The sequence below is a fragment of the Balearica regulorum genome, chromosome 20 (genome assembly GCF_011004875.1).
Source record: "Balearica regulorum gibbericeps isolate bBalReg1 chromosome 20, bBalReg1.pri, whole genome shotgun sequence".
NCBI lineage: Eukaryota > Metazoa > Chordata > Aves > Gruiformes > Gruidae > Balearica > Balearica regulorum.
Genome location: NC_046203.1, coordinates 2961874 through 2977723, shown reverse-complemented (window position 1 = coordinate 2977723; position 15850 = coordinate 2961874). Strand labels below are relative to the sequence as shown.

The window sequence follows — 15850 nt, the reverse complement described above, 5'->3', positions numbered from 1 at the left end:
CTCGGCTGCCTCTCTGCTCCACCGTTACTTTTTTGTGCAAAATCGTTTTCCACACAGAGCTGTTATTTCTTAAAAATAATTAGGAGGGTTTTCCTTGTGTGTGAGAGACAGAGAGAGAAGGTGGGGGGAGATGAGTAAAACCGTGTGTGGGTGAGAGCTGGGGAAAGAGAGAAAGTGTGTGGGAGAGAAGATGCGACTGTGTGAGAGTGTTTGTGTGCGTGTGTCTGCAGCAAGGAAAGTAAAAACGTGTGTGTGTGCATGTGTGCATGTGCGGGTTGAGAGGTACATCCACCGGAGAGTGAATGACCTGACGCCTCCGTGCTTTTCTCTAGTGTGATTCTACCAGGAGAATTACACCGATTTTCTTCAAATCCTGTGCACGGTCAGGATTTCACTGATGGCAGGAGCCTGGTGTCGCTCCGGGCAGGAGGTCAGATCTCACAGAAGCAGCACAAGCTGCAGGGAAGCAGAAGCATCCACGCTGGCCGAATAAATACCCTGGAGAAAGGATGCGATGCGTGAGGGCTCTGTCCGTCCTGGCGTGACCAAAACCAGCCTGTGCCTGACCTGCCCTGGACGCAAGAGCGGGGCAGGACGGGGGGGGCTGGAGACCTCGCTCGGCGCATCCCTTCTGCAGCCCCCCCGCCTCGGAGGACGGGGCTGACGATGGAAGAAGGGACCTGCTTGGTAAAAATCAATTTTAAAAATTTATTGGAAGTCTTTTAGTTCCAATTTTCTTTTTATATCGGAGATTCCCAATGGGGAAATCCCTGAAGTAAAATGGGAGGAAAGCTGAAAGATTGCGGAGTTTGCCGGATGCTGTGCTCATCGTCCTGCAGTGCGGGGCTGGGGCAGAGGCGCGGGGCGGACAGCTCGTTGGTGTAAAACCGTCCCCAGGATGGAGGAAGCGTTGCTCCTTTACAGCAGGTAAGAGCCGGCCTCGTGGGAAGCAGCGGCCAGCTGAACCACCGTGAAACTTGTGAAAGTGAGACGTTCACTGTGGGATGTGCGTAATTAATGGCAGAGTCCTGAGGTTACTCGAGGCCCGAGAAGCAGCGGGGCAGCCTGGAGCCACAGGCTGAAGCCACAGGATGGAGCCCGTGAAGGAGCATCGTGGGCTGGACGAGCAGGACTGGCTCTGGGCTCAGCCTGGCTCCTGACGAGCAGAAGCGACGAGCCGGAGCCTGTCGTTTCCACGCTGCAGGCTGGTGTCCGGGTTGGGAACACGCTGCTAGAGGAAAGGGGGAGCAAAATCCCCCCAGGCAAGCGAGGGGCTCCCAGAGCCACCCACGGGGCCATGGCTGGACTCAGGGGTGGCCGGTGGCACTGGGGGTCCCTGTCTGCACAGCACTGCGCCCCACAGCCACAGCCCGAATTCTTCTTCGACGCTGGTAATTGCAGTTGCACTAACAGGCGTTTGCTTAGTGCAGTTCTGTAGCCGGGTGAGCAGCGCAAACATCCCCCCGTAAATACAGCTCTTCACTCTCCATTTCTCACTTTTCCCCAAGAACAAAACAGGCTTTTCTTTTTCTTTCTTTCTTTCTTTCTTTCTTTGGGAGATGTCTTTCCTGAGCCGTGCTCAGGAACTGCAGACGTGTACATAACATATCTGTGTCAAAATTATGTAAGGGTTCCATTAATATAAAACTTGCACAGCTGTAAGAACACTTACAAGCTCTTCATGTCTTATGCAATTGCATAGAAGCAAGCAAAGAAAGTTAGGTTAAAAAAAAAAGGATATGGATTAAATTCATACTAAATAAACAATAAAAAGACATGAAACCCAATGCCTAAATGCTCTTCCTTTTAAAGGCACAGCTGGCATAAAACAGCTGAATGTCAGATTTAACTGCTCTGATTCTAATTACAACCATACCTTTGTTCGAATATGCCCTTTGGTATATCACTTTTCTCTGAAAGGGCTCGAACAAGAGCTAACTCCCCCTGTGCCGTGGCGCACGAGGCACTGCCGGAGCATTACCGCGTCCATGTGGAATGCATTGAGCTGCGGCGCTTTCCAAACACGGGGCTCCGCTCCGGGCTCTGGTCTTCCTGGAACAGGCTCCTGATGTTCATCTCCAAGACCTTCAGCCACAAAACCGTCTTGATAAGGGAACGGATGACACTTACCGGGAAAGAAGCTGAAATTGGAGCGGTATCAGGAGTTCTCTAATTCAGCAAATCATTTCTGTTGCGGAAGTGAACAGCCAAAGTGATTTTTTTTTTTTTTGGTCTGGACCAAATCAAATGATGCAGAAAAATCAAAGTTTTAGTCAGGACTGGTTGCTCTGTGTTTAATGGCTAGGTTGGCAAACAGTAATAGTGCTTCTGTAGTTACAGTGGTCTAAAATAATCAAGGACAAGGTTTGTAAGGAAAGATAATATTTTTTTGAATTTACTAGTACAGCTGGAAAAAAAGCAGGTAAGCTTTTAGGCCTATAAGCCCTTCTTCAGGACAGAAAAAGAACTCATAACCTTGCACACAGTTGCTTTGAGCTTGACTTGGTTGTGGTGGTCAATCAGGCGTTTTCAGAGAAAAGGTGGAGCAGAGGGAGGTGTTGGCCGAGAGAGACATCACCATGTCAGTAGCCTCCAGCTACTTCGGTTGTCGCTGCTTTCCTTGGCATGGATGTCGTGTTTTACCAGCTGAATCTCCAGATGGAAATGGCACTTGCGAATTGTTTTGAGCAGCGTACGAGAGCTGCGCCGGGTCTCGTGGTGTCTGCGCCGCAGCCCCGTGTTGCTCGGCCGCAGGAGGCTCCCGAGCGGCTGCAGCCAACGCGAGTCGTTTCTGCAGATCCTATCTCCGCATCAGGCCTGTAGTTCATAGGCAGCTTCATGTTTGGGTTTCCATTCAATATTCCTCGGCTTCGGTTTCCAAGACTACAAGCCAACATACAACCCCTCCTCCCACTCCTGTTTTCAAAGAAAAAAAAAAAAAAACCCACTGTGAAAAGAAGCTACCCGATTTCTGGGCAGTTTTCAAAGCAGAAAGAAAGGCAGCGCCGGGAGCTGCTCGCCCCGCACACACCGCAGGCTCTGCTCCGGCCAGGGCTCCCGCCGGCTCCCGGCCAGGCTGAGCCACGATTCTCCGGGTGCTCCGTCCTCATGTGAGCGGGAAAGCGCCTTCCCCACCTCTGCAAGTACAGGGTGCGGAGGAACGACTAAAAGTTTTTAAGGATGAAATGTGGGTGTCGGAGCAGTTAACTACCCGGGGCTCCGTTCAAAGGCTTTGCAAATGCTGGTTTTGTTTGGGAATTCAATAGCGGGGATGGAGCCGCAGGGACCTGCCCTGGGAGCCCGCGCTGGCCCCGCTCCCCGGCCGAGGAGGGTGGAGGATCGCCGGCACTCGGCTTTGCACCGTCACTTGGGGTCTCATTCATTTCTGGTCATTTGCTTACAGAGTAGTCTGCTTCTAACGACTTGATTCAAACGGGGCTTCCCTGCTTACCTGGCACAGAGAGCAGGTCGGCATCTTCTGCCGGCTCCGCACGCCGGGGCACCGAGGTCTCTTCAGCTGGGGATGTGAGCGCGGCACGGAAATATTCACGTTGGCACGGGCCCAGGTGGGGTGCTCCTTCCCCAGCGGAGCATGTCAGGTGTCATCCCACCGAGGTCCCTGGAGCCCCACTGGTGCGAAACCAGTCACTCAGCTGTGTCCGACCACTGTGCCTGCTCCAGGCGCTGCCAGCAGCCCCGGACCGGCATCTGCCAGGGGCCACGAGCCTTTGCACGGTGCCAAAGAAATGGGATCTCCAGCGGCTCCCCTGAGTCCCCAGGGGTGTGCAGGAAAAGCTGGGTGGGTGTCCAGAGGAGGAGGAGAAGGAGGAGGAGGAGGAGGAGGAGATGGAAGAGGAAGAGGGCAGCACCCAGTACCTCACTGCAAGGGGAGCTGGGGCCAGGCTCGATGGGGATGGTGTGGCAGGAGTACCTGCAAAGAAACCAGAGTTAAATGCGATCGCGTGGCTTCATTTGTGTTAGGAGATAGAAGATGCATCTCAAATTCCTTTTTTCTTTCTTTCTTTTTGTTTGGGACTTTTCCAAGGCAATGTTACTGGGCTCTTTCCATTGCAGGTGCCGGGTTTGGGGTGCCCTCTCTGTGCTGGAGGGTTTTCAGTCAGGTTATCCCTGCTAACACCCGTGGTGAACTTCATCCAGTGGTTGATCTACGTGTCACATCATCCGCGTTCCTGTGGCAAACGACCAAGATGCTGCAAACAGAAACCATGGTGGTTGGGGAGGAGGGTGCAAGCGTGTCCCCGTTTGCTGCTCCACCGTCACCACGTGGGGACAGGAGTGCCGCTCTGCAAGTGCAGTGAATGACTTGCTTTTGGTCAAACCCAGCACCACCAACTGCAGCGAAGCGAGCAGCGGTGTCTGTCCAGGGGGAGAGTTATGGTGCAAGAGTTATTTTAATCCTGCGGTGACTCATGGCTAACACATCATGACTCACCGCAGATTTTGGTCGTTTGACTGTTTTGAAGATGCGTCAGGTTCCCCGTGAAGGCGAAGAACGGTGTTTCGCACCGGGGGAATGAGCTGCCATTTTTTTCAGTTGCCTAAACCTCTGCCAACACGGGCCCAGGCTTGGGCAGTCAGGCATAGGCACAGCATGGCCAGGCGTGGCACGGCACGGCATGGCACGGTACGGTACGGTATGGCACGGCATGGCACGGCACGTCGGGCCCCTGCCTGCCACCATCTTTGTGTTGCGCTGGGCTTTGCCTTACACAGAGAACGGCAAAGCAAAGAGAACAGCGTTACGGTACCCGTCGCTCGGGGAACTGCGTTTCCCATCGGGTTCGCCCGCGTGGCATCGCCTGCACACCGCCGAGGGCCAGTCGCAGTGCGGGGAACGCTCAGACACCAATGTTTTGTGGAAAAGTTTGATTAAAAAAAAAATATTTCTAAGACGACAGAATTACACAAAGGTGTTTAAAAGGCATTTAGCACTGTGCCGTTCATTCCTGATGCCCTGGGGAGCTGCTCACTTGCAGCGTAAGCTTTTTGCAGGTGTGCTACGAACCCCAGCACGGGGGGAAGCTGCCCCGTGGTGCTGCGCAGAGCTCATCGATTACAGGCAATAAAATTCATATCGACTCTGCTTGTGCTTGGCCCAGATCCTACACCAGGAATCAGATTCTCTGCTGCCTGAGCAGGCCTGAAAACATTTCTTTTTTGGCAGCACTTTCCAACAAACAGCAAATCCTTAAGATTTCTTCTTGGCACTGACCGAAGCATATTTGCAGTGATTGATTTTCTCTGTTGAGATTCAGAGAAAGGCTACCCCCGTTTCTAGGAATCCCGACGAGCACGGATTGTTCCCTCGCGCCGGACAATGCCGCGCGTGCGGGGCACCCCTGCCCGCACCCCGGTCCTGGGGGTCCGGGGATGCCCCTACCTGGCTGCAGCCACCGCCCGGGGGGAGGGCAGGCAGGGGGGTGTCCTGCGTGGGGGACAGGGTGCCGCTGCCCTCTCCACGGGCTGTGGGTGCGTGGCTGGGGCTGGGTGCCGCTGCCGACTCCCGTCCCGGGTGCGTGGGTGCAGACGGAGTGCTGGTGGGTGGGTGGGGTGATGCTGCGTGGCGGGGTGCCCCGGGGCGGGGGGGGGACGGGACGGGACACGCGACTCTGGGGTGCGATGGTACCTACGTGGGGCAGCGGCCGGTACCCCTCGCCCCCGCGTGTGCTCTGCTCTCGCACGGGGGGGGGGGGGGTGTGCTGCGCGCACACGCGGGGGCACCGGGGCTGGGTACGCGCCGTGCGGCGGGGCCGCGCCGTGCCAGGCCGATGCGATCCGAGCCGTGGGAGGCGGCGGAGGCGGCCCCGCGCTAATTGCATAAGCGGGACGTCAATGCCCGCGGGAGGCGCGGGGGGAAGCGCGGGAAGATGGCGCCCCGCGCCCTGCCCCCGCCGCACGCCGCCGCTCCCCGCCGCGGCCCCCGGGCGGGCGGGCGCTGACCCGGGACGGCGGCGGCAGAGGGGCGGCGCGGCGCCCGGCCCAGCGGTACGGGCAGCGCCCGGCGGTAAGGGCAGCGAGCGCCGCGGGGGCCCCGGGCCCGGGGGCGGCGGGGGCGCAGCCCGGCGGGAAGCGCCCGGGGCGGCGGGGGCCGGGGCCGGGGCCGGGGGCGGGAGGGACGGCCGGCGCCGCAGCGCCTTTGAATGAGCCAATGGCGGCGGGGCCCGCGGCCGCCGCTCCGGGGCTGCTCCCGCCCGGCAGGTGCCGCCGGACCCGCCGCCCTCCCGCTCCCGCTCCTACCGCGGGGGCTGGCGGCGGGACGGGGGGGGTGTGGGGGGGGCGGCTCGGTGCTCCCCGCCGCCGCCGCTGGCCGGTGGGTCCCGCTGCCCGGCACGGGAGCGGCGTGGGAGCTCCCACACGGGACGGCGCGGAGCGGCCGGAGCTGTCCCCGTCCCGTCCCCTCCGCCGGGCGCGCTCCCCGGGGCTGGGTGGGCGCGGAGCTGCCGCCGCTTTCATCACCGCTCCCCACGCGAAAACCCGCGCTGGCGGCTGTGCGCTGCGGGGTGACATGTCGCAGCTCGCTGCTGCGGCTCCTGCCAGCCCCGGTCCCGGCGGAGCTCACTTTTGCTTTTTTTTTTCTTGGTTTGGTGGGTTGTTTTTTTTTTTTTTTTTTTCCCGGTTGCCCCCGCTTTACCGTAAGTTTAATTGCTCCTGCCCATCCAGGCTGTTCTCGGGAAACGGGGGTGTTATTAATAGCACGGTCCGGGCAGAGGGAGTTTGTGTTGCTTACAGCACGGTGAGGTTTCGTGTTGTGATCTGCGGCGTGAGGTCACACGTGTTGCCGTGACGGGAGCGCAAAGGGGGGGAAAGTAACTTTTACGTTGTTTTACTGATGTCTGTTAAGGATTGCGAGTCAGGCTGCAGGGTCGGCGCTGCCGGCCGAGCGCGGTTTGTCTGCCCTGTGCGCTTCAGACCTTGACGGTAGCGCAGCTCGGCTGCTCGGTTTCACTCGCTGCACGTAGTGCTGCCGCTTCCCCGCGCGTGCAGCAGTGGTTTGGGAGCTTGTGAAACTGCTAGGAAATTGTGAATTAAAAATCACCTTAAATTTGAAGCTGTTATCCCTCAGCCGCCCCTTCCCAAGCCCGAGCCCGTGCAGGCCTGTGGCGTGTCCCCGTGCCCTGCAGTGGGGTGGCTCCGTGCTGTGGGAGCTGAGGCAGTTGGAGGTTAATTCACTCTTCCTCGAGAGTAGCGAAGATTGTGGCTGCTCCCTCTGATTTCACATAAGTTACCCATGGACAAACCTGGCTCATTTCGTGGGTCCTGAACCAGCCCCGCGCTCGGTATTCCTGGGCAAAACCCTCCGGGATCCGATGCTTGGCCAACGGATGCATTGTGTCGTGATTTGACAAGCGTGTGTGTCACCTCCAGGCTCTGCTGATGGAGACCGCCAAGCTCAACCCCATCATCCGGGATGTCTACGGGGCTGCAGGTCGTGTCCAGCAAGCGCCGGCCGCTGCCTCAGCGCGCAGGAGCAGCAGCTGCCGCGAGCTCATGATCAAGCTGACGGAGGGGCAGTACGTGCTGTGCCGCTGGACCGATGGGCTCTATTACCTCGGAAAGATCAAAAGGGTAAGGTGGGCACCCAAAGCGTAGCTAGCGCCGTTCCCTGGGTTGGCTCATGGCTCAGAGGGGTGCTGGCCTGGGTTGCAACGCGTCTTTGGTCATCGGGGCATTTCAGTTTGACATTCTGCCCCTGGGTGTCACACCCCAAACCCGACTTCCCGCAGCCCCGAGAGGCAGGGCTGGTCACCAGGGAGAACAGGGAAGCGCTGGGAATGGAGCTGATGCTCGGCGGTTCTTCCCGCTCTCTCCCTGCAGGTGAGTGGCTCCAAGCAGAGCTGCCTTGTCACGTTTGAGGACAACTCCAAGTACTGGGTCCTCTGGAAGGACATCCAGCATGGTGAGTGCTGCCCATCCTCCTTTCCCACCCCTGGGCCAGGAGGGTCTTTCCTGGCACCGCGGAGAGGTGGCTGTGTCTCGCGCGCCTCCGACTCTGCCATCCCTGTCCCGCAGCCGGCATCCCCGGGGAGGAGCCCAAGTGTAACATCTGCCTGGGAAAGACGTCGGGCCCCATGAACGAAATCCTCATCTGCGGAAAGTGTGGGCTGGGTGAGTGTAGGGGCGTCGCCCTGGGGGTGAGGGTCTGGCCAGCCCAGCGGTGCTGATGCCGAGCCCTCCCGCAGGTTATCACCAGCAGTGCCACGTCCCGGTGGCGAGTGGTGGCGAGAGCCCGCTGGGGACACCGTGGTTCTGCCGCCGCTGCATATTTGCCCTGGCCGTGCGGGTGAGTGGGGCTGCCTGGGGTCACCAGCTCTGCGTGCTGCCCGCCCTTGGTGCGGCGGTGCAGGATGTGGCCCCCCGGGCGACTGTGCTGACCCCTATCCCGCTTGGTCCCGCAGAAGGGGGGTGCCCTGAAGAAGGGAGCCATTGCCAAGACGCTGCAAGCCGTCAAGATGGTGCTGTCCTACAACCCCGACCTGCTCGAGTGGGACTCCCCACATCGGACCAACCAGCAGCAGTGCTACTGCTACTGCGGGGGCCCCGGCGAGTAAGCCCCCGCCCGCCTGCCTGCTGGGAGGGTTGTCGTATTTGGTTTTGTGGGGAAAAGCATTTGCAAAGGCAGATGAGATCAGGTTGGGGAGTTTTTTCCCCCAAGAGAGAAGTCCCCAGTTTGCAGGGCATTGCACCGGGGCCAGCGGCTTTGCTGCCCTCTGCCATGCGGGTCTCTGCTCACGCCCAGAGGCACCGTTTGCACCCAACTGCAAACGGTGCAAACGGTGCCTGCAGAAAATACAAGTTAGGGCCAGACTTTCTCTCCCTGGCTGGGACATCCGTGCCTGGGAGCGGGACAGGGCGGTGGCTGCTGCACGCTGCCCATGCCATCACCCTCCTCCTCTCGCTCCCCAGGTGGTACCTGAAGATGCTGCAGTGCTACCGCTGCCGGCAGTGGTTCCACGAAGCCTGCACCCAGTGCCTCAGTGACCCCATGATGTTCGGAGACCGGTATGTCCCTTCCAGACTTTATCAGAGCTGGCTTCCTGGGGGGGCTCACGCATGGACACATCCCCAGTCTGTATCTCCCCGACCCGGCTGTGGCACTGATGCAGATCGGCTGCCCCGGGGGCGGACGGGTGGTCCCGTCCTGCAAAGCCCTGCTCCTCCCAGCCGTGCTGTCACCCTTGGCACCCAGAGCACTGTCCTCAGCCCGACCTGTCCCCAGGCCCTGCGGGGCTGCGGGGATGATCCCTACCCCCCAGCGCTCTGCTCCCCGCTCTTTTCCAGGTTCTATGTGTTCTTCTGCTCCGTATGCAACCAGGGGCCTGAATACATCAAGCGCCTGCCCTTGAGATGGTAAGAAACGGCCCCGGCTCCTTTGGGATGTGCTGGGGTGGCCGCGTGGCACTGGGCTGGCTGGTCCCTGGTGCTGCTGAGCCTTGGGGCCAGCCCCAGAGCCGGGTTTTGGCAGCGCAAGTTCGCAGAGCATCTCCCGCTCATCCCAGCGTGGGCACGAAGCTCGGGGTGGGGAGTGGAGTCTCCGGCTGCTCCTGTCTCCATGGCCCAGCTCTCCGGGAGCCCAGCCTGCCTTACCAAAGGGCTCCTTGCCTGCAGACCAAGAGCAGAGCCCGGCTCTCGCACCGGGGAGCCGGTGGGACCGGCCGAGGCAGGAGCTTGGTCCCCGGGGTGCTACAGCCCAGCCCTGAGCTGGGGGCTTTGCTCCTCCTGCCCTTGCCCTGTTTCCCAGGGAAGCCGTTTCTCAACGTGCCCCAAACCTACTGTTTGTCCGAGAGCCAAGGTACAAGGTTTGCCAGAAGATAACTGCAAAAATCGATCGGGTGTCACGGCATCAAATTCTGTGATTAAATACAAGTTTGCAGGTAGTACCTTCTGGCGTACCTTGATGGTCTGAAAGCACTTTATAAAGTATATTAACAGTGCCAGCAGCCCAGCTTTTCCCTGCTGTTCCCCTTGAGCTCGGCCGTGTTGGACGTGCTACCGATGCTAACAAGCTGCTGGGACGCAGCTGCCTCGGGGACGTTGCACTGAGCAGCGCAGTGCCGCAGGCTGGAAGAAGAATAAGGGAAATCCTGCAGGATATGTTGCTTGGCTTTCATTTTCAGAGACGCAAGTGTAAAATCTCACAGGATAGATTGGGTTGTTAAAATAGTTTTATTTTCATGTGGGTAAGAGCTGTCCAGCTCCAGTACCTAACTGCAGCAGGAACACACGTCTGGGACTTATTAAAAATCTGGAAAACTGGGCATTTGTCCTGGGAGCGGCGTGTCCTTCGGCTTCTGGGCTTGGGGGTCTCGGTGTTTGGGGTTCCCCCCAGCTGTGGGCAGTGTTCCACCCCTCCCCAAAGCTCAAGGGACGCTGTCCTGGCTTTGCATCCCCCAGGCTGCACCTCTGGGCTGGGTGGCTTCCCCTGTGAGGTGTGGGAATGGTCCCAGCCTCCATCGAGTGGGTTTTGGGAGGACCGTGCCAGGGGTTGCGCTCGAGCGGCACTGGTGGAGCAGAGCATCGTGGTGGGTACCATCCTGCTGGGGAGAGGGTGGGCTGCTGACCCTCTCACCCGCTTTGCGCCTGCAGGGTGGATGTCGTCCATCTCGCCCTCTACAACCTGGGTGTACAGAGCAAGAAGAAGTACTTTGACTTCGAGGAGATCTTGGCCTTCGTGAACCACCACTGGGATCCGCTGCAGCTCGGGAAGGTAAAAACGCGCAGCCTAGGCTTGGGTTGGAGGGCAGCCGTGGGGAGGGAGAGGTGCTGCCAGGGATGTAAGTCACAGATGGCTGTCCCCAAAGCCCTGGCTGGGAGGGACCGGATCCTCCTTCCCCGTGACAGTCGAGTCCCCGAGACCGGGGCAGGTTGGCTGGCGCAGGGCGATGCTCGCGGCGCAACGGTGGGGCAGGGAGCCTGCCCCTTGGGTCGGTCGGCTTCTCCTCTCAGCAGCTGCCAACCTCGAGGTGCGTTTGCGTGTTGCTTCTTGGGAAGGGGTTGGAGCTTTGGGAGTGCCCACTCACCGTGACCTGAGCCGGCTGCTCCTCGGCCGGTCCCTCGTGGGGAAGGAGCTTTAAAACACCTGCCTGGTATCTCCGGGTGGGCAGGAGCACACCGCCTGGGGTGTTTGCACCCGCTGGGAACGCGCGGCATCTCCCATGTGCTGTTCACCCACCCCGGGGTAGGCGTCAGAGCGGGCATCCCCAGCGGGCAGCGTTGTCAGTGGAGGGTGCTGCTCCGTGAGCCGGGAAGCGATGCCGACCCCCGGGCACGGGCCCTGGGCAGAGCCGAGGGACCTTTTCTGGGTCTGGGGCGCAGCTGGGGCAGGCGGAGGGTGAATGGCGGGAAGGGCCATTCCTGCATGTCGGCAGTGCCACCGTGCCAGCAGCCCTGCGCCGATGAGCTCTGCCAAGCCCCGCTTCGTGCAGCGCTCCTGCTTGAAATTAGTTTAATCACCTTCCTCTGCGCTGGGGTTTCCTCTTGTTCGGGTGTTGTACCCGACAAGTTTCCTGGTCGGAGCTAGAGCTGTGAGAAGTGCTAACACTGAGGCGTTTTGGAAACCCATCACCATGTCAGGACAGACCGCGGACGCCTCCCTCCCCTGCACCAAGGGCGGCCGGTGCCAAACCCGGGTGGCTCTGGGCTTTGGCGTCCCTGGCTCCCTGACCTTGGGCAGCAGCTGAAACCCGGAGTTCGGGTTCCCCCGTCTGTTTAGTTTTTGCATAACCGCTGCCGGCGCCGAGCCCTGCCTGACCTCGGCCGTCTCTCCGCAGCTGACGGGCACCCCCATCTCTGAGCGCGGCCCCCACCTCCTCAATGCACTCAACAGCTATAAAAGCAGGTGAGCCCCGGGCACGGCGGGGCGAGGGGACAGGACGGGATGCAGGACGCCCCTGCGGACCCCCAGCTGAGGGCCGTTTCCTCCCCTCAGGTTTCTGTGTGGGAAGGAAATCAAAAAAAAGAAATGCATCTTTCGCCTGCGCATCCGCGTCCCGCCGAACCCCCCCAGCAAGGTGCTGCCAGAGAAAGCCCCCGGCGTGAGCGAGAGCGGCTCCTGCGAGCTGAAGAAGAGGGGAAAAAGCAAATATGTCCATAAAGACAGGTGAGTGGCCAAATTCACCTGGGCACCCCCCGAACACCCGGCAGCCTCACCCCACCCTTGCTTTGCAGCCTGCTGCCGCGACAGATCCAGCAGCAGAAGCGGCGAGCGGCGCGGCGCAAGAGGGCCAAATTCCTGCTGGAGGACGCCATTCCCAGCGTGAGTCCTCTGCCCCCCTCCTCTGCGCGACCATCCCGGGCTTCGGCGGTCGGGTGGGACCCCGCTTGCCCCGTCCTTGGGGCTCCCCACGAGGTTCCCCAGCTCCCGTGGGCAGGGACGGCCCCCGTCCCTCGCCCTGGGGTTTGCAAATGTTCTGTGCCAACCCGCTGCCCGGCGGCCACGGGGCCGCGGAAGGGAGCGCGGTCGTGCCGGGGCCGCGGGCAGCACTGCTCTGCTCGGCGGTGACGGGTGTGTTTTCGTGGCGCAGAGTGACTTCACCTCCGCCTGGAGCACCAACCACCACCTGGCCAGCATCTTTGACTTCACACTGGATGAAATTCAGAGCCTCAAAAGGTCCGTGTGGCCGGGCCCGGGGGTGTGGGCGGCAAGGTGGGGTGGTCTAAACGCCCGAGTGCGAAGGCAGCGCTGGGGAGGCGGGGGGCCGGCCGGGGCTGGGGCTGACGCTGCCTCCCGTCCCCAGTGCCAGCTCGGGACAGACTTTCCTATCGGACGTGGACTCCACAGATGCCGCCAGCACCTCGGGCTCGGCCACCACGAGCCTCTCCTACGAGTCCAGGTGAGGGCTGCGCCCCTCGCCCCCTTCCAGAGGGGTCGCGGTGGCACGGCCAGGGGGGTGAGCACCCACATGTCCTGGCACAGGGATGTCCCGCATGCATCGGGGGAGCCTTTCCTCCCTGTCCCCCGAAACGGGCTGGTGGTCCCAGAGCGGCGCTTCCTCGCTGGGCACGGAGGGTCGGAGCCGTCGGTCCTTGCTGGGCTAGCCCGAATTCCCGGCGTGCTCCCTCCAGGGCAGCGGGCACAGCCAGCGCGGTGGGGGGCACCTTTGGGTGCTGCCCTCACTCCTCTTCTGTCCCCTCCCTCGCAGCCGGAGGACCGTGGGCAGCCGCAAGCGCAAGCTGGCAGCACCAGCCTACGCCTCGGCGGGGGTGAAGAGGAGAGGTGGGGAGACGGGCGGGCGCCCGGCCGGGGGCACCCCCGAGGGCAGCGAGGTAGCCTGCGGCCCCGACCGCCCGGACGACGGCATCGACAGCCACACCTTTGAGAGCATCAGTGAGGACGACTCCTCACTCTCCCACCTCAAGTCCTCCATCAGCAGCTACTTCGGGGCGGCGGGCAGGCTGGTCTGCGGCGAGAAGTACCAGGTGCTGGCGCGGCGGGTGACGCTGGAGGGGAAGGTGCAGTACCTGGTGGAGTGGGAAGGCACGACCCCCTACTGAGCCCCGCCAGCCCCCAGACTTCTCCCGGAGCCAAAGCAGAGGAGAGCGGGGTGACGGGGAAACCCTCGCCGTGAAGCGGAGGAGGAGCGCTGGCCTGCAGGGGGGAGGGGGGGCTGGGACCCCTCCATGCCGGGGGTCCCGGCTGGGGCCAGCTCCCCAGGAACCGAGCCGGTGCCGTCAGCAGTGCTGCCCGGGGGTGAATCCTGCAGCCTTGCCGCTGTATTTTATTCATTTTAACAGTTGTTATTTTATTGGCCGTGTATATGCAAAGAGCGTGGCCTGGCTGCGCTCTCCGGATGGAGCCTTTGGCCGAGCCCGAGGCGCCATCAGGGTGGTGGTAAGAGCAATGAGGGGGTCTGGCCTTTCCAGACGGGTCCCCCCAGCATGGCTGGGCACCCCTTGGGGAAGCTCTTGGGGGGGCACCCCGCAACCTGCTCGTGCAGACGGACATCGTGCCGGTGCCTGGCGCACCCTGACCCGTCCCTACGTCCAAGCCTTACAGAGCAGATCGAGGGGGTCCTGCTGCGAAAGCAAAAAGCACCTCCCCCAGCCGTGCTTTCACAGCCCGTCCCTGCGCCCGTGGGAAACAGTGGGCAGCTCTCACCAGAGCCGGTGTACGGGGCTTTCCTCCTCCTCCTCAATCCATTCATTAAAGGAATGCGATTTGTTTTAAATGAGGGGAAAATGCCCTGTAACCAGCCCACGTGCAGCCGGCTTTTGCGGCCACGGGGCAGGCATAGGTGGTTGCTGTCGTCCTGCGACCTGGACGGCGTGTGATGAGACACCAGCTTTGCTTCCCTGTTCTTCTGACAATCACGGTCTTGGAAGAGATCAGCCAAAAGATACACCTTTGCCTTAAAACCACCGCGGGCATTTCACAGACTGGAGCCCGAGGCCTTTATTTCCACAGGAATCCTCATCCTGAACGTGCCAAACAAGCAGACAAACCAAAAAGGCTGAAGAGGACAGCGGGGGCATGGGGAGGGGGTCGTACCGGGGTCCCTGCGGCCATCCCCATGGCCTCGTGGCTGTGCCTCGCTGGAGGGAAGCCACGCTTTCTGTTACTGGGGTAATGGCGACGTTTGTGAGTGCGTCGGGTGAGTTTGTCTGCAGAAGAGGAGGAACAGCCCCCTTCTTCAACTAAAGCAATACTGCCAGGTTGTTCAGGAGCAAAGCAGTTGTCTTTTTTAAAAAAAATCTAATATCATCAGACATATTTGTTAGATTTTTTTCTAAGAGAGAGATGTATATATTTTTAGTGTTGTCCTCCTCGTCTCTCCCCATCACCACCGTGGCTGTCCCATGGGGACGGAGGGTGGCGATGCCAGGGGGGCTGCGTGGTCCTGCTCTATCAGCACCCCCCCTCCCCACAGCCCCATCGTTCCTACGTGTGCTTGAGAGATCTGCCAGCCGCAGGGTGAATTGAAAAGGTGGTTTTATTGAAAAAGTACTTAACATTTGTCAGTGTGATCAGCACAAGCGAGCAGGTGATGTTTGCAAACCAGAGGCCAGAGCATGGTCCTTAAAAACAAACTCCTGCTTCAGCTACTGCCAAAATAATGTAGTGGAACCCCCTGAAGGGGGATTTGCTGGATGGTGTAAGTCATCTAGCACGCACCAGACCATTGTATGGCTGTGAGGTGATGATGCCTCTTGCAGGGCTGTGGTGCGGAGCAGCAGCTTCTCTGCAGCCCTGGGATGTACCCGCCTGGTTTGGGCCAGGCACGAACTGCTTCGGTGCCCATCCTATGAGTGTGAATATTTGGCTCGGCAGGTAAAAGCATTTTAACTCCTTCCCGAGGAGTTGCCCAGGGTCGTGCAGCTGGTGTCTCGGTGGAGAAGCTGCTGGCCGCTTGTGCGGTGCGAGGGCTGGGAGAGGAGGCTCTGTCCAGGGCCAGCCATGAGATGGTTTGAGCCGAGCGGGGTCAGATGCGCTTTGGGGAGAGGTGCTTGGCACCCTCGGGGTCTGCATCTCAGCTCATCCGGAGGGACCATCTCCGGATGGCCCTGTCGTTTTGGGCGGTGTGCTGCTGGGACCTGCTGTCCCTGGCAGGGATGGGTGCAGCTCCTGCAGCCAGCGGGGTCACTCCCCGTCCTGCCTTGGCTTGTCACCAAAGGATTGCTTAAAGTAGTTCCCTTTCACGAGTGCCTCTGAAGCCCTTGTTATTGTCTGAGTTGCTGCCTGAGGGGCTGGGGGCTGCCAAGAGCCGTGCCACGGCCGAGCCGGGTTATTCCCACGGGATGCCCCAATGGACACTGCACTCGTGGGAGCACCCACCACACGTGGCCCTGGTTCCCCTCCTCTCTTCTCTTCTCCCTCTTTTCTCCTGGCCTCCTG

General features: G+C 60.4%; 1 protein-coding gene across 3 annotated transcripts; it reads left to right on the top strand.

The window, feature by feature from the left end:
* Window positions 1-5304: 5304 nt before the first annotated feature.
* On the top strand, window positions 5305-15578 carry PHF19 (PHD finger protein 19). Of its 3 annotated transcripts, none has more exons than XM_075772171.1 (15): window positions 5305-5533; window positions 7387-7587; window positions 7837-7918; window positions 8032-8127; window positions 8202-8302; window positions 8418-8566; window positions 8926-9021; window positions 9301-9369; window positions 10606-10726; window positions 11790-11857; window positions 11948-12118; window positions 12187-12274; window positions 12543-12628; window positions 12756-12851; window positions 13161-15578. In XM_075772171.1, the coding sequence occupies exons 1-15, from the start codon at window positions 5339-5341 to the stop codon at window positions 13510-13512; spliced, it is 1971 nt and encodes a 656-aa protein (XP_075628286.1). In that variant the 5' UTR covers window positions 5305-5338; the 3' UTR covers window positions 13513-15578. The 3 variants fall into 3 exon arrangements, with proteins under 3 accessions (XP_075628286.1, XP_075628287.1, XP_075628285.1); XM_075772172.1 differs by lacking the exon at window positions 5305-5533 and adding an exon at window positions 5868-6025; XM_075772170.1 differs by lacking the exon at window positions 5305-5533 and adding an exon at window positions 6130-6653.
* The last annotated feature ends 272 nt before the right edge of the window (window positions 15579-15850 follow it).

Bases quoted from the DNA above. Each gene is read 5' to 3' on its own strand.
- PHF19 (XM_075772170.1), top strand. From the start codon at position 6,162: ATGAGCCAATGGCGGCGGGGCCCGCGGCCGCCGCTCCGGGGCTGCTCC. The intron at 8,128-8,201 runs GTGAGTGTAGGG...GCCCTCCCGCAG, and splicing joins CTGCGGAAAGTGTGGGCTGG to GTTATCACCAGCAGTGCCAC. The intron at 10,727-11,789 runs GTAAAAACGCGC...GTCTCTCCGCAG, and splicing joins ATCCGCTGCAGCTCGGGAAG to CTGACGGGCACCCCCATCTC.